The 18,527-nt window shown below is 33.4% G+C and overlaps 1 protein-coding gene across 1 annotated transcript; it reads right to left on the minus strand.

Annotated features, from left to right (window-relative positions):
* Nucleotides 1-251: 251 nt before the first annotated feature.
* Nucleotides 252-18,113, minus strand: LOC126885730 (oxidative stress-responsive serine-rich protein 1). Its single transcript, XM_050652499.1, has 2 exons — nt 17,948-18,113; nt 252-4,710 (listed from the first exon to the last, which is right to left on the minus strand). Exons 1-2 carry the CDS (start codon nt 17,948-17,950, stop codon nt 4,087-4,089), a joined length of 627 nt encoding a protein of 208 aa, XP_050508456.1. The 5' UTR covers nt 17,951-18,113; the 3' UTR covers nt 252-4,086.
* Between the last annotated feature and the right edge of the window lie 414 nt (nt 18,114-18,527).

The raw sequence follows: 18,527 nt of genomic DNA on the forward strand, positions 1-18,527 counted from the left end.
AAAATCATTTTAGATTATTTGTAGGTAATAAAACACTGTGTATCTCGGTAAGGAGGAATATTTTATTAAAGTGTTTTAGGTTAAATCTTCGTATTTTGTGCTAAGGTTTCTCCAGTTACTATGTGGACAATTCTTAATGAAACACCCTGTATATATCAACAATCGAGAACAAAATTTGAGAAAGTAGGGAGATTTTTATAATGCAGTGAGTGGATGGGGATAATAAGAATAATATAAGAATAAACAACAAGTATTCTACAATTTTTTATTTTATACAAAAAAGTAAATTAAACAATAATTTTCATATTGTTAAACTGCAATATCTAATTGCTTTTTATATATTCACTAAGGATTTAATAATGAAACTATTGTATATGTACAGTATATTATAGTAATAAACAACGAATTCAGATTCTAATTTCAACTGATAGAATTGTCTAATTATTTATAAGAATGCTCCCTTTACAACAGTATTACTCTTCTGCTTGTTACGACTCTTTCATTTATATCATCAACTGTTAAAGACAAGTAACATAAATACATGTATTCATTATACGATAAACCACAAATGAGATGAACGCATATCCATAACTTCATATATCTTAGAATAATTGTCCTGCATGCAATTTTAAAATAAATGAAGTATAAGGTTCAATCGAGGAATCTATCACGAGATAAATTAAGGGAATTTACAGGAAAAAATTATACATCCTTTTTTCGAATTCTTTAATGCAGACTCGTATAGAGACTAACTTGTTAAAGAAGGATGGTTCTTTTAGACCGTGTTCTCATCAAAAACAACCGGCGACAGCAACCCAATTACAATGCAACACCAACGCGACTCGGCGTTAATGTTTAAATGCACGTGTTTCCACCCAGGTCCACCCAAAACAGCAGTTACACAGCAAACATTGATGCGGTTCGTCAGCGAATTAACATACCGGGAGATAGAGGAATCTTTGGACATTTCGAAGACCTCGATCCAAAAGAACTGGTTGTTACAAAGTTGGTTTCCCGTTGGATCCCTCATTTGCTTACAGAAGGACAAAAGGCGGTTCGCGTCAATTGGTGTCGAAAAACATTGGAAAGGTTCAACAAAAACAAGTTCAAAAAACGTTGAATTTTCTTGAACATTTTTAGCAGCGTTGAATCTTGGATTTACTCCTCAAAAAACGTTTATAGCATTGTCAGTGGCGACGAATCTTGGATTTACTCCTACGAACCGGAAAATAAACGCCGATCCGCCTTGGGTGTGTTTCACGATGAGGAAAACCAACAAAAGTAATCCGTTCTCGAAGTGTGTCAAAGACAATGATCGCAACTTTGTGCCAAAATCTGGTCATGTGGCAACAATTGTTTTAGACCATCGAAGAACGGTTACTTCTGATTGGTATATAACCGTTTGTTTACCAGAAATTATAGCGAAACTCCGAAAAAGCAACACACAACGGCGAATCATCCTACATCAGGGCAATGCAAGTGCTCACACTGCCCAAAAGACTAGCTTGGAGCTTCAAAACATCGAATTGTTCAACCATTGTTGGAGACTGGATTAACTGTTTTAGCATTTGGTTTGAACGTATGCAAAAGTGTATCGATCTTGTTGGGACATATTTTGGAAAGCAATAAAGTACTCCAAGTCTATATATTTTTAAAAAGATAACACTCGTAACCACAGTTCACATTTAAATTTGAAATTAAAATTCTCGCCAGAGAAATCATGATATCTGTTCCACTACTCACCACGCATAAACTTCAATCACTTGATGTGACGGTGTTCAGATCGTTTAAGGAGGCGTTTGAAATTGCAGTGGACACTTTTCAGAAGAACTTTCCAGGTAGGAGAATAATCCAACATGACATACCCCATTTGGTGAAAACTGCCTTTGAAATCAGTTTCACCTCTCAAAATATCACCTCTGGATTTAAAAAATGTGGCACTTGCCCATTCAACTCTGAAGTATTCTCTGACGACTTTTCTCCATCTAAAGACCCCTTTATCGAAGAAGAAAACTTCTCGGAAACCCGCCTGAATGACACAAGTAGCCAAACTGAAGTACAGTTGCATCTTACTGCAAACTCAGTTACATCCATAGAAGGCACAGAAGAAAGTTGACCGCGGCCCTCATGCAGTAGAGATGTGCTAGCAATATCTCCAACCATGGGAAAAAAATTGCCACAGGCATCTTACAGCTCCTAAGAAAATCTTACCTTTTCCTAGAGCTAATAGATCTACTGAATTTAGACGCCGCCGGACCAGATGATAAAAATTAGAACTAGTCACAATCTCACCTTCAAAACGGAACTACGGGAAACTAACTAGGAACGGAACTAGAAAACAAAGGAAGTAAGAAAACGGCTAATAAGAGAATACCAAAGAGGAGTTTGACCAAGAATACAGGAAAAAATAAGAATACATTTTGCCAAAAATTCATCACACCGAAACCTCCAGAAGATCTCCACACTGAGGACCATACAGCAACTCCAAGAGCAAAGAAGTGTGGACTCACTGCAATATTTGTCAGAAGTGGGCTCATAAACTCTGCACATCCTTTGATGGAGGAGTATTTATTTACAATTTTTGTCCAGCAGATACCTGGGTGGTCCGATAAGTACTTAGCTTCTCCGCCAGATGGCGCCACTATCACAAGAGAAATATACTATTGTATAATACATTCTTGTAGACGGCATACGTCAAAATCTCAGCCAAATTGGACTCGTAGTAGTTTTGTTTTGACCGCATGTGAAAGCGGGCGTGTCTGGGGATTTTGAAAAAAATGAAAAAAGAGCAATATCGGTCGATGTTTCAATTCTTGTTTTTGGAAGGGAAATCGCGTAGTGAAATCAAAGAACGCTTTATTGCTGTGTATGGTAATTCTTCTGCTTCGATGGCGTCCGACAAAAGAAGAAGGCGAGCGTGCTCCGAAGAAGGCAAAGTCTGTCCTATCGTCCGGAGGGGTGACGGTCACCGTTTTCTGGGATTAAAAAGGTAAATATAAACTTCCCAGAAAAGGTCCGGGAGGAAAAGGTCTGGGAAAAGTTCCCAAACGGTCACGGGGCTTTACTATGTCGAATTATTGGGCCGATTCGACCCTTAATTTCAGAAAAAACAGCCCCAATTGGGGAAAAAAGTGCTATTTTGCCATGACATCACACCAGCTCACACCTCCGCCGTCGCCATGGCCAAACTGGTCGAATTGGGATACGAACTGGTATCTCATCCACTGTATTTTCCAGATTTGGCCCTGTACGACTTGTTTTTGTTTTAAAACTTGAAAAAGTGACTCGCCGGGCAGAAATTTAAGTCGAATGAGGAGTTCATCGCCGCCATCGAAGCCTACTTTGCAGACCTGGAGAAAACGTATTTTTCATACGGGTTAAAGAAGTTGCAGCAACACTGTGTCAAGTATATCGAGCTAAAATGAGACTACGTTCAGAAATAAATCACAACTTTTCCAAAACTTTCGTTTTTCTCTTGAAGGCTAAGTACTTATCGGACCATCCTAGTATATGTTCGAATTTGACAAAATAAATTTCAACGACAAACATTTCAAATACGCTCACTGCACCTTATGGAGGACAAGGAAACATAACTATTCCTTTGTCTTCTGATTAAACATACAATGTGAATTCGACAAGGTTTTTGTACATTCCACACTGTATTCTAATGAATATGTACTATAATATTGAAACCTTTCCACTTGGCCCTCACTTCCCCTAATAGTTTAATAAGTTACAGAACATAAACATTCTTCTAATTTCAGACATACGCCTCTATGGTTCATCATATTTTATGATTACTGTATAAATGTTACACAGATCATGCAACTATGAATTTTATGCTCACAGTGTCCATCCACCTATATTTTATCTTCGAAAGGGATCTGATGTTGTAGTCGTCATACTCGTTCTAATTATATTTAAATAACAAATACACTGAGCTCTTGTCAGAAAATATTAAGTGCTATCAAATCCAATCAAAACCTTGAAAACCAAAACCTAAACCTACTCATCACAACAGCTAAATATTTAAAACATTATAGAATCGAAGCAGTTAAACATCAAACCACAAATGTTATAATGTTGTTAAATATACATCATCTCAGCCATAGAACTCATTTTTTTGGGTATATGTACAAATGTTTCAAAGTAACTAGCAAGTTCGTCGATTGTCACATCACACGGGGGATTAACGTTCATCCTAGCTTGATGTGAGCAGCTACCAATGTTCTGACTCGTACTATCAGATCTCTGAGTATTATTTTGATACTGAGCTATTAAAAAACTAGGAGCGGAGTACCTGTCCAAATTAGAATCATTATTGCGTATGCTTAACAGTTCACAACCGTTTATGATGGACTTAAAATCATCTGTAGGCTTTGACGTTTCACCAAACTGTTTGTCTTTCTTTTTGGACGAGTGTCCTTTAGAGTGTTTTCCCTTTTGAGAACACTCAACAAACTTTAACACAGGATCTCTGAGGATCTTTTTGTTTGGCTTTTTAAATGATGTAGTATGCTTTACACTTTGTTGTTTCGATGCACAATCACATGTTGAACCAAAATTGATGGAAGAAAGGGATTTGGAGCGTCTCCGTCTCATGAATGGGTTTGGTTTGAAACTGTTCACGGGTTTTTTAATCGACTTAATATCTAATTCCAATTTTTCCAAAGAATTCAACAAATTTACGTCTTCTTGTGACATGTCGGCCTGAAAAATAAAAACAATTAATTATCTTATCGTTAACCAATAGGTATAAACATTGTTTATATAGGGATAGTTGGTCAGCCCAATAGAAAAATTTGTTTGATTCAAATTGAGACAGTCACCAGATGTCTCCACAATTTCTGTCAGGGTCGCAACGTCAAAATGCATAGACACCAAGTTGGATACGATCCTATTCATAACACCCCAACTCGCATATATATTAAGAAAAATAAATATGTATATAGAAGAGTATATTTAGAAACTGAATTAATGATGTCATGCTACTATATTATATACAGTAGAACCTCGATTATCCGTCAGGGCACCGGACCAAGGGTATGACGGATAATCGAAAAGACGGTTAATAGAACATTAAAAAAAATTAAAAATTCGTAGTACAACTCTCAAATTTCATTTGTATGTTTTGTTTGACAATATAAGAGGGATTTGTGTTTGTACAATCGAATTAATTTAAAATATTCTGAAATCTTTGTTTGTTTTACTGTTGCTTCAGATTTTGCCACGGTTGAATTTTTTAATCGGCATAAGATCATGCAATCTACTCATCAATCTACTTTATTGGCTTCTTCTTGTTGAGAATACCACTCGATGAATTATTGCATGTGAGATGCAGCTTCTCTAGATTATTTACACAAATCTTTGTCAGTTACAATAGGTTCATCAACATATCTACAGTCAAATTCCAAGTCTGTGTCAGCTTCTGAATCTGTTTGGTCCGCCTTTGTTGCCATTTCAACGATTTCTTTATCTGTCAGCAATGGATAGCCGTTTGTGTCCTCATCACAAATCAATTTAACGTTTTTTTTTTATTTTTTTACATTAAAATGTTTGCTTATAATATAGTCAATACGTCTGTATGTACCCTGACGGTTAACAGAGGTGACGGTTAATGGAGAGACGGATAATCGAGGTTCCACTGTATTATATAATAGCATGACATCATTAATTCAATTTCTAAATATATTCTTCCATATATATTTATTTTTCTTAATATGTATGCGAGTTGGGGTGTTATGAATATGATCGTATCCAACTTGGTGTCTATGCATTTTGACGTTGCGACCCTGACAGAAATTGTGAGGACATCTGGTGACTGTCTCAATTTGAATCAAACATATTTACCTATTGGGCTGACCAACTATCTCCCTATATAAACAATGGTATAAATCTATAATAAATTGAGGCGGTAGAGAATTTTCTAGACGTCACCGAATTGTCCCGAAATGTCTAGTAAGGTTTGGAACGTCAGAAAATGTCTATAAATAGGCAGTTGACAGTTCAAGTAGTAGTATCTGCCCAGTCGGCAGTTGCTGAACTGGGCCTAGTGATGTTAGAAGAGAATGAGAATATTCTCGGCCAGAAAATTCTCTCGAGAATATTCTCGGGTATAATATCACAAGAGAGTGAGAATAAATTGAAAATAATGCGACAGTTTTTCGAAAATTTGTTCAGGGCTCGAGTGGCTATTGCCCAATGACAACAAATTTGAGTAAAAATGAAGCATTATTTTCTTATTTATTCTTACTGTCGTGTGATATTCGTAAGATTATTTTTTAATACGTATATTATGGATATTTTCTTAAATGTGACGGTTGTCAAAACTAGGAAACTGGTTGCCATTAAACAGAAACAATCTACTTAAAAAAATTCTCAGTAGTAACTGCACAAGAGCTCTAAAATTCTATATTAATTTTAGAGATCGAGTGCAATTTGTTGTGATTATTTCATGAATAAAACTGTTCAAAACCAAAATTTTATTGTAATTTATTTATGTAAGTACAAATTAGTACAATTAAACACACAGTTATTATAAATATTTGACGGTTGAAAGTCATCACTTTTATAATTTTTGAAACATTAATTGTCATTAATGTCACTGAATGTATTTTTTCATAACAACGAAGGGCATCTGACGTAATATACTTGACGACGGGAAATTATCAAAAATTATCGGGTATAATATCACAAGAGAGTGAGAATAAATTGAAAATAATGCGACAGTTTTTCGAAAATTTGTTGTCTGGCAATAGACACGAGAGCCCACAGGGCTCGAGTGGCTATTGCCCAAGGACAGCAAATTTGAGTAAAAATGAAGCATTATATTTTCTTATTTATTCTTACTGTCGTGTGATATTCGTAAGATTATTTTTTAATAAGTATATTTTTAATACGACAGTTGTCAAAGGAAACTGGTTGCCATTAAACAGAAACAATCTACTTAAAAAAATTCTATCGGTAATTTTCTACAGTAGATAATTCTCAGTATAATTTTAATCTGATTGGACAGAATTAAACACGTGATCTAAAGATAAATATCTTACTATACGATTGGAAGTTAGAATCATCAAAAAATAATCAGTTCAATTTGTATTTCTGTAGCTATCTATTGGTCAGAATCTCCTATGAATGAAATAATCAGTATAATTTTAATCTGACTGGACAGAATTAAACACGTGATCAAATATCTTACTATACGATTGGAAGTTAAAATCATTAAAAAATAATCGGCAAAATTTTTCTATATTTTCAAAAACCGAAACAAAAATAAAAACTAGATACGTGTCAAATTATTATAATTTAAAAATATGTAAGTATATTGTTTTTGCCAATCCCATGAACCACTAGCAAGGGTGTTGACACTGTCAATATTTATTGTTTTGGTGCAATATTAACGTGAAAATATTTAGAATGGTGTTCATTTAAGCAGAGAAGAACAAGTTGAGGAAACTGAGTTTGTAGATAATTTAGCAACTTTAAAATATGGTGATGAGTCGGCTGAAATAATGGCGGATTTGGCACTTTATCGGTTTAAGGAGGGATTTTTTGGAAAACCATACGTTGTACAATCAATTGAAAAACTTGACTTAATCATATAGTGAAAAGGTACATGTTTCGGAACAAAATTAACTAAAATAGTAGTTGATATATTATTAAGCATACTTTCATCCAGTGCAGCGACTGAAAGAAGTTTCAGTACTTATGGTTTTTTTTTATCCACTCCTCTAAAAGAAACCAGCTCACTGCTGAACGGGCTCGTAAGGTAACTTTTATTGCTCACAATTTAAAATTGTTAGATGTAGACCAATCCATGACTGAGCTGCCCACTCGTGAAAAACAAAATCCCACAACTCATCAGTACATTGAAATGCAGACTGTAGATGACTAGGATGAGCTAATGATAGAAATAGATTCTGAATTTGAGGTCTCATCTTTTATCATACCAGATCGATTATTTGCTGTTAAGAAAATTTCATTTTTTATGAAAGAAATTTTGTGTTTTCTGTTGTTTTTGTATTTTTTTATATACAAAGAAAACTGTTGTTTCGTCTCATAATTTTGTACATAAGATCATGATTTTTAAAACCCTATTTTTCATCTTCTAAGTGCGTCATGGGGTTAATTCTCAGAAAATTCTGCATATCGAGAATATTCTCCGATTTTTCATTCTCGAGAATTTTCCAACACTAACTGGGCCTAGTGCGGAGCGGGGACTCGGCGCCCGAACAAGCAAAAGCACAATGATGATAAGTCAATTAAGATGATGGCAGGATCTTAAGAGGATGAGGCGCTCAGCAGCCCAACCAGGAAAAGTATTTCATGTGGAAGTCCTTGTGTCACATACAAGACTCAGGACTTCTATGTGACAAGCATTTTGCCGATTTGTAGCCTCTATGGCGCATTAGCGTCTGAACTATTGGGGCGAAGTGGAGTGGTTGCTATACAAATCGGATCAATTCCCCTCATCCAACGAATTATAACACATATATGTCATTTTCTAAGGTGTGTGCATGCCTCACAGGTTGGGTTCATTTCTATTGTTGCTTGTAAGCAGTAGTAGCAAATACATTAGACTATAATACATACAACTCTTGACATTTGCCATTAATTTTGTGGAGGCAAACAAAATAGCGCCATCTAGTGGTATGAGTTATAACCACAAACTATGCATTTAAAAGAAAGGTATTTTATACCGTATTTTATAAATAAATTTTATATTCTTACTCTTTAATTTAGATAATTTTTCTTTTTCAAGTTACATATGCTTTTATTAAAAGAGCAAAATATTTATCTATAAAAGTTTTGTGCCAATTTGTAGGTACATACGTTTTGGAGAGTTTCTTGTAAGTAACATTTTAATTTTAAATTATATTTAACATTTTCAACACTCTCTTGTAAGTACTATATAATTTTGAAAATACCTTTTAAATATATCATTAATTTTATCTGAAGCTCCCTTTATAAGTTACACCTAAATTTCACACTATCAGGTGTATCCTTAGCCCAAATAACAGAAAATAAATTTTCTATACAGTCTGGGGTTAGCCTTCTTGTAAAATGAAATTGCAGCTAAACACCTTCTTATCGGGGTAAATGTAGGCAAAGTAATACACTTTTTAGTTAATTTTGTGGTCATCCTAGGTATTTGCTGAGAATCCATTTTACCGAACCTATTTTATAAGACATTTTGTGTAAAAACACAAACACAATTTACCAAGATTAGCTACTTAATTATCCAAAAATTAACAAAATTAAATTTGTATGTTTACGTTGAGAAAACGTAGTTTAACTCAAGCCGGCAGAGGCGCTAGTGGTAACGTGCTTCCAGCTTTCTGTGGGAGTTGGATGTATTATAGTCTAATGTATTTGGTAGTAGTAATTAAGCTTTTGAATAGTTATGTCATTCAGGCCGAGTTGTTAACAAGTATTGTAATATTGGTGACAGGAGATAAAGATAAGTAGTCGTTAATCACTGACCCAAAATCTACCAAGAAGATCTATGCAAGAAGAGGAGGAGATGCGAAGAGAGTTAGAAATTAAAATAGAACAACAACAAAACGATTTACAATCTAATAAAGAAAGTCTAACAGCTGAGTAAGAAAGAAAAAAAATTGGTACCCAAGCTTTTGTATTTATTACTGTTTCAGTAAGTAATGCCAAATCTGAAAAAAACAGGCTCATATTTCCTAGTTAAACCAGGCACAATTAGAACTAGCAGAATTTTAAAAACACCACATTTCTGTAGCAACTAGAGCAAATGGCTGGAGTGCGAAAGAAATGACAGCTTCCTTGGTAGTATCGCTTCGAGGACAGGCAGCAACCACCTTGCAATTTCTTCCTCAGGATGCACCCAGTTATACCTATCTCGTTTAAACTTTAGAGTAAAGTTATGACCCACAGCATATAAGGGTTTTCGAAAGTCAGCTGACAGTTCGATATCAAAAACATAACAAAAGCCTACAAGAATTTAAAGCCGATATTAAAGGATTATTGCATTTGGCACCCAAAGATTTTCTGGAACAAATTGGTATACAGATATTTACAGATGAACTACAGGATGTTGAAATGCAACACAATTATACCACAAAACGCTAAATGGAGCACTAACCTCAGCCTAGGAGTATGAAGCAGCAAAGAGTATTTCCAGATCTTGCCCAAAGATTTCGAGAAAATGGTGAAGTTACTACCACAGATAAACAACAACCTATTTTATCCCAAAAGATAAGTGTAGGTACTGCAAAATCTTCAACAAAAAAACAAAAGTGAAAACAGAAGATGTTTTTTTAATTGCAGCAAAATAGTTCATGTAAAAAAATTGCAGAAGCCAATTCTAGGCAAGGAGAGAAGAATCGAAGATGTTAACTATTATTGTATGAGTAACTATGTCTACTACATATATGTTTTTATTTATGTTTGTGTATCATAACAATTTTATAATTATTCCATATTAATATTTTTATCATTATATTATGTGTTGTCATTGAGCTTCTATATTATTGGACATTAATATTATTAAAAAAGGTTTATATTTACTTGATCAACAAATTAATTGAAGATAAATAGTTGAAAAACTCAATTATAAATAAATTAATAACAAAATCGTCCCAGTTTATGGTTACTTTATTAAACTATAAAAATAGTAGCTTATTTTTGATGTTTGTCACTGATGAAAAACATTAATTTTATATTCAAGTAATAACTAAACCCTGTTTTTAAACCAGGAGGAGTAATTCAAATTTACTGCACGTAATGCTTCTTTGTAATTGGTCCAACCTCAGGCAAGTTTACTCCACTGTTATAAAATTTTGACACTAATGACATTTAGGAAATTTTGACACTATTGGCATTTCATACAGTCGGAAAAATGAAAGAATACCCATGAACCAACATATAAAACACGCTGTATTTTCCTCACCGTGTCACAAAGAAAATTGCCCAGCGCAAGTACATGTAATAATAATTATTACATGTACTTGCGCTGGCCAATTTTTTGTGTGACACGGTGACAGGAAAATACAGCGTATTTTATGTGTTCGTTCATGGGTATTCTTTAATTTTTCCTACTGTAGGTTAATTAAATTAAATTATATCCGTGATTTTTTGTGTTTTCTGCGTTATTACTTTAATTAGTATAATATAATATTTATGGATTACCGTAGAAGGCTGATATGATCAACCAAAAAAAGATGTATTTGATGATTTTTCTAGTGACATTATTGGGTGTGAGTCTGTCTTTTTAGTTTACTCCTCCTGTTTTAAAAACAAGGTATAGAGAGGTGGGTTCACACATGATCAGTTCCACAATGGAATGAATACTGTTAGGAAAGAATGAAAATCATAAGTACACCTTTATGGAAGCATTTGAGAATTGAGACGTAACTATATTAAAATCCTGTGGACTGACTGAGTCACAAATGAGGAGGTCCTCAGAAGAATGAAGAAGAACCAAGAGGTTGATCACCATCAAATCTCAAAAGTTACAATACTTCAGACATATTATGTAAAACGAATCCTAATATGCCCTCCTACAAGCCATTCTGCAAGGAAAAACATTTGGAAATGGAGGTCCAGGAAGAAGAAGAACATCCTGGTTGAAGAACCTCAGAACCTGATTCAACACAACACCTGCACATCTTTTCTGCGTTAGTGCAGATAAGATAAAGATTGCCATGATGACTGTCAACATTCGTCACATATGTATATGCACATTAAGAAGAAGTCCTTTATGGACTATGGTCACAGAATAATAGAAACAAATAAGTCAGCTAATAAAACAAAGGACTAAAACACTGTGCCTTGTTGCAAATCCAACTTAGTTCAACAAAATGAATCAAAGGAAATAATATGACTGCAAATGTTATTAAATGTAGAAGTAGAATGATGACAAAACAAATAGTCCAAGTAATGAAGCTTAAAATAGGACAAAACCTCGCAATTTTTACAGAATGGATCGATTTGCTTGAAAATTTGAGAATAAGCAGTGGATAGATAGTCCAAGTATCAAAATCTATATGATGCCAAAAGGCGCTTTTACCATTGGGGTGGTTGCCACCCCATGTCGATGGTAGAAATTTTTTATTATATTTTGACCACAAAAGTTGGTAAAAACGTTCATTCTAAGTAAAAAACGTACATTTTGTTGATAAAATTAACAGTTTTCGATTTATTCGATATCGAAAGTGTTACTTTTATATCGAAAAAGTCAATGTTTTTAATAAGTTTTCTGCTAATAACTCCAAAAGTTTTTGTTTTATCAAAACAACTTTACTTAACAAAAATGTACCTTTTGAAAAGATAAACAAAAGCGTATTTTTAATTTTCTTTAAGACCAATAGTAATCGAACTATGTATACTTAATTATATGTTAGCTCTTCTTTGTCAAATGCTAAATATTGTAGTTTCAAAGTCAAAAGACGGGAAAACTATGCATTTTTCGAGGATAACTTGCTTAAACTAGTTTAAAGTATTTAAAAATATCTATATCCAGAAATAAAAAAAAGTCTATAGCTCAAAAATTAAGTGACTTATAATGAAAAGAATGTCAGTCCCTATTTTTTTCAGCGAAAAAGTGATCGGAAGCAACCTCCTAATCACCGTCATAATTGAAATTAGTCATTGACCTTATTTGGTCTTCTTTACTTATGTATTGTTAATAGGTTCTAGACGTTTGACCGGCTTAGAATGATTAGTTTAAAAAAATGGGGTTAGAAGCGAATAAGGAATTTTTGTAGAAAAAAAAATAGCCTTTTCTTCAAAATAGAAAGATTATCATCAGCGATATGAAAAAATGTTTAAAGCTGAAATTGTAGCTTATTTAATTGACAAGAACTTGGTTTGCAAAAATTTTTTCTACAGCAAAAATTGAGTGATCTTTTGACACTTAAAACTTGTAATAACATGCAAAAACCACCTTTACCAACCCTTTTAATGTCGCCTCTTTTTGTGACTGAGGATTTTAAAAAGATTTAATATTAATTGTCTTATAGATCTTGTAAAAACTTACAAAATTCTTTTTTGTCAAACGTTCTAAGATAAAAAATAAAAAAGTTACGGTTAAAAAATCAACATATTTTTTTGAAAAAAAAAAGGAGAAATCCAATTTTAAGCATAATAATGTAAGTTAGCCGTGTTTTTAGTGATTCGCTTATTTATTCTTCTTTATTTATGAATTATAATTAATAGATTCTAGAAGTTTGACTGGCTTAGAATGATTAGTTTTAAAAAAACTGGAGCTAAAAGCGAAAACGAATTTTTGTAGTTTGGTAAAAAATGCCATTTTCTTCATAATAGAAAGATTAGCATCAGAGATACGAAAAAATGTTTAAATATGAAATTGTAGGTTATTTAATTCCTAAGAACTTGGTTTGAAAAAAATTCTTCTACGGCAAAAGTTGAGTGAATCGTAAATGAGTACAGTAGACTCGCGATTATCCGAGGTAATTGGGACCGTGACTACCTCGGATACGGAAAAACTCGGTTAACACTGAGTTTAGTTATACTGATAGAAAAACACGTAAACAAACATAACTGAGTACATTTTACTGACAAAACTAATACAGTACTGTCTAAAAAAGATAAAAATATTTACCTATCAATATTACTGTTTTAAAAAGTCTTTGGTTGATATTTGCGTAAGCTTCATTCCTCTTTTTTATGCGGCGATGTTGCGCCAATGTTGAAAGTTGTAACTTACCAGTTACGACTTTTGACTCGGTTAACCGAGGACTTCGGATAACCTAGACTCGGATAATCGCGAGTCTACTGTATATATCAAAAAACATTGATTTTTTCGATATAAAACTAACACTTTCGATAGCGAATAAATCGAAAACTATTAATTTTATCAAAAAAATGTATGGAACATTTTTTGCTTAGAATGAATGTTTTATAAACTTTTGCTGTCAAAATATAATAAAAAATTTCCACCCCCCGAGATGGGGTGGCAACCACCCCCATGGCAAAAGCGCTTTTCGACATCATATAGATTTTGATCCTTGGACTATCCACTACTTATTCTCAAATTTTCAAACAAATCGATCCATTCTGTAAAAATTGCGAGGTGAAAAGCTTTGATTCCTGGGCTAAAAGTAAGAAATTTATTTTTAAATAAAAAGTTCCAAAATTTCCAAATTTCAACTATAATTACAGAATAAATGGGATAGTACCCTGATTATCCGTCTTCCATAGGACCTCATGTGTTAAGTAATTGGTGTAACATTGGTTGAAAAAAAAAAGAATAAAGAAATCTCATTGTTAGATCTTAGAGCTGCCTCATTGGGATAAGAAAAAGGATTATCCAGAAGAAGAAGCACCTTTGGTGGCAACTTTTCCTCCTTCAAATAGTATGTACTTTACTTCAGGAATGAACTTTTTATGGAACCAATCTTGGAAGATGTCAGAAGTTACTGGCACAGTACAAGATTGTTATCCAGTATTTACTATCTTTATACCCTATGCACTCTTCTCATTACTTTCAGCCAAAGTTTTTGTAAGTACAGTAGAGCGTCGATAATCTGAACTAATTGGTATAGGGGTAGTTCAGATTATTGAACATATGTTCAAAACACATACAAAGCTCATAAACATAGTACATATGTACATACGTTTTAGTTACAAGGAATAAAACACCTGCATAATAAACAAATATATTGTACATATGTATTTCTGCATAAACAAAACAAAAATCCGCGGTCATATTGTCATATTAAATCCAAAAATTTGGTCCGCGACCATATTTTTTTATTTTATAATTTTTTTGCGTTCGGATTAGTGAACGTTCGTATTACCAGGGTTCGGATTATCGATGCTCTACTGTACAGTAAAACCTCTGTTAACGGAAACCTTTTTGCCTAAACATAGTTTAACCGAAATGGCTGACAGTTTCAATAATTTCGTCAATAAAAAGTAAATTTTTATCACAAAACGGAAACATTAATTTCATATAACTAAAGAACACAATTAGACCTATACAACACATTAAGAAAGCACCTCATACTATTTTTTAATACCAACTTTGACCAAAAATACTATGTAATTTATTACAAGAAGACTTTACTACTTAAAAAAAACAATGTTATTTTTAACCAGAATTCTTTACTTTTTCATCAGATTTATAAGTTTAGGATACAGTAGAGCGTCGATTATCTGAACGTCAATCGACTGAACGACTGCTTATCCGAACTCCCAACTCACAAATGAAATTGCCAAACGTAAGCGTGTTGTCCTTTCTATGAAAGATAAATAAACGGTTACAGTAAGATGAATCTGCAAACAAGTTATCCAATGAATACAAAGTTGTTAATGTTGTTCTGAAGCTATTTCCTTGTGGCATTTTGATAATTGATTTTGATTGGGAAATCGTTAAAGTTGTTAATCTGCCACTACTGATATAAATAAAACAAGGAGCAAGTAACTTTATGTCCCAGCTTGTTTTGTCTGATGGATCCACAAGTCGTAAAACGATGAAATTAGGCTCAAACATTTAGATGATGCTGTACCTATATAAATGGTTTACCAAAAGAAGATTCCAGGGAGAACCTATTTCTGAACCAATTATGTGTGAAAAACCAGTTCAATTTAACCAAAAACATGGAAATTCGTCAAATTTTCAAGCAAGCACAGACTAGCTAAAAATTTGTGAGCTTCAAGTATGAGGAGAAAAATTGTGCTACTTTATCAGCCCCAGATTCGTTTAATGTTTAATATCCAAATAAGAGAATTACTGAGGAAAGAAAATTATGCCCTCAAAAACGATTATAATGCACACAAAACCGGACTCAAATGGAAAGCGTTGCCACGAAATTATGTCACGTTGTCAATTAGCAACACCTGGACCTAAAATAAGCAAGGATCGTATATAGCTTGTGCTAATGTTACTGGAAGCCACCGATTACCCATGCTTGCCATTAGTAAAAGCAAGAAACCACTTTGTTTTAAACAAGTTAGTATGTCTGCAATGCCTATCGCAGAGTACTTACAAAAAAAAACTAATTCATTCATCATGTGGCATATTAAATGAAAATTACAATTGCCTTCAATATTCGTTAATATTGTACCTAAATTATGTTTTGTTGCAAATATTTAACTTTTTTGTTTAATTCCTATTTTGTCATTAAATATATTAATACATATCTAGAGTTGTAAATATGGCTTTCATTCACCTGTATTAATGTATGGCTATATCATTACAGTTCGATTATCTGAAAAAATCAGTTTTCCGAACACCCATGTCCCCCAATTAGTTCAGATAATCGGTGCTCTACTATAGTTGTAGATTTATTTTTTGTAATTATGGTCTCCAGTTTATGGTGCAAAATTCCACCATTGTTTTTCAGTTTTAAATAAGCTTTTTGCCTTGAATCTTCTAACAAATCCTGTGACTTTTTTACATCTATGTATGAAGTACTGGATACATTGAAAGGTTCTTTTATTATCAACTGTTTGTGAAAAATCTCTGCTTGCTTAGCATAATATTGGCACAGAGATTGATACGCCTTCCAATCTTTTATGCAGAAACTACATGGGAAGTCATTCATCTATGTTGAAAAGTTGATTCTTTTAGCACATTGCCTGCCACGTCAACAGAATTTTTTTGTAGTATGCATGTCGGTTATGAGTGACAACAGCATTTCAATACAGCCTTTACCTAAGAGTTTGTGGGAGGCCACATTAAAAAAAGAAGATATACAAAAAATATTTTTTCTTCGAGCACCACCCATTTTTAATGAAGTTTCAGTGAGCATCAAAACAACAGAATCGCATATAAAAATACATATTATACTGTCACATAATTGTGAGAGATAAAAAGGCATACAAAAGTTATTGTGTCAGTCATATCATTCACCCTTTTCACTTTTGTTTAAAATATATAGTAGTCGTTAAGCCGTTAAGAATGAAGTGGTAGAATACCTAGGGAACTATGACTCAAAAACTGATGCTGCGTAAAGTGCAATGTAGAATAAAGAAACATGTTTTCCACTCAAAGAAACACAAACAAGTGACAAACTACTTTCAAAAAGTCTGAACATGTAAGTACACATTACCAATTACACAGTACCAATGTTTATAATATTACGGCTATCTGGGCCGACTTAGCCATGGTCCATACACTATAGTAGTCACTGCGAAGCAAGTGTGATTCGCGTGGCCCTGTAACTAAAATAGCGTGAATCGTATATGATTCGGGCGGCGTTCAACATGTTAAAGCTTTAAGTGAATCTACATTTATTTTTTGGATATATGTTTTGACTTCCAGTTAGAGCTTATCCGCGACAACTGTGCCACTCAGCCCCATAGATAAAGGGGAGTTGATTGTATTTACATTGGTTACTCTTCCATTTATAGTATAGAGGTTACCTATCTAATGTTAAAAATGATCATTTATGCACTTTTCTAAAAAGTCTAGTTCGATATTTAAATCAAAATTAAAAAAAAAATTATCATTTATGCACTTTTCTAAAAAGTCTAGTTCGATATTAAAAAAAATATATAGGGAGAAAAGCTCTTCTAGCTACCCCTAAAACCAGGTGGCTTAACCACATGAAGTAATACAAAGGATGTCCCATTACCCAGGGCATCCAAAGTAACATTAAGATCAAGTATGTCCTTCGATGGAGAGGGGTGGAGGTATAGCTTGGGGGTCAGATAGGTACCACTCCATTACGGGGTGTGAGCGGTTTGATCTTCGGACATGTGGGTTCCACTTTTCCATTGGAACACACATGTTCCCCGGGGCTGGGGTTGATACGAGAGCATGTGTGTGTGTGTGTGTGTGGGATATTAAAATCAACGTAATGTACGATATGCAAAAAATTACCAATTAATACTAACTTAAGCATGGTTTGGGTTATAAATGAGACTGTTTCTTTATATTATAAACAGGTTTAACTAGAATATTCTCTAGACAATATAAGGTGAAATTAGCTTAATTTAATATATTTACCATCGATGTAGACTACACACATTATATAACTTAAAAAAAGCTATCACCGCAGCAATGCTTCTGCACTTTTTAGTTTTTAACTCGCAAAAATATTTATATCCAAACACTTCGACCAAAACACACATAAATGATGACTAATTGCCATTTAAATTGTCAAATGTCATTATTCTTCAAAGGCGAACATTCACGATAATTTGAAACTTACACTTTATTTTTTCAAGTCACACTGACGTCACATAAATCTGAAACTGTTTTTTCATGACATGCATTTTTACAAACAAAAATTATAATCGCTTAATTAATGTCGCTTAATCCCATATAAACGTAATAGTTAGTTTGACCTCATATAAATCTTTAAATTTCTTGCGTGTTTGAAAACTAGACAAAGGAAATAAATTTTATTTAGCCTGAAATTCAACCAAATTCGAAAACAAAAAAAACAAAAACAGAAAAAATTATAATAAAACGAAAAATTGTCAACTGTTCTTTTGAGTTTTGATAACACTTTTATCAAAACTAATAAATTGATTTATTTTTATAAATTTTCAAATATGCCATCTCTAATCTGTTCCATCTTGTT

This window comes from Diabrotica virgifera, chromosome 5 (genome assembly GCF_917563875.1).
Source record: "Diabrotica virgifera virgifera chromosome 5, PGI_DIABVI_V3a".
Lineage (NCBI taxonomy): Eukaryota > Metazoa > Arthropoda > Insecta > Coleoptera > Chrysomelidae > Diabrotica > Diabrotica virgifera.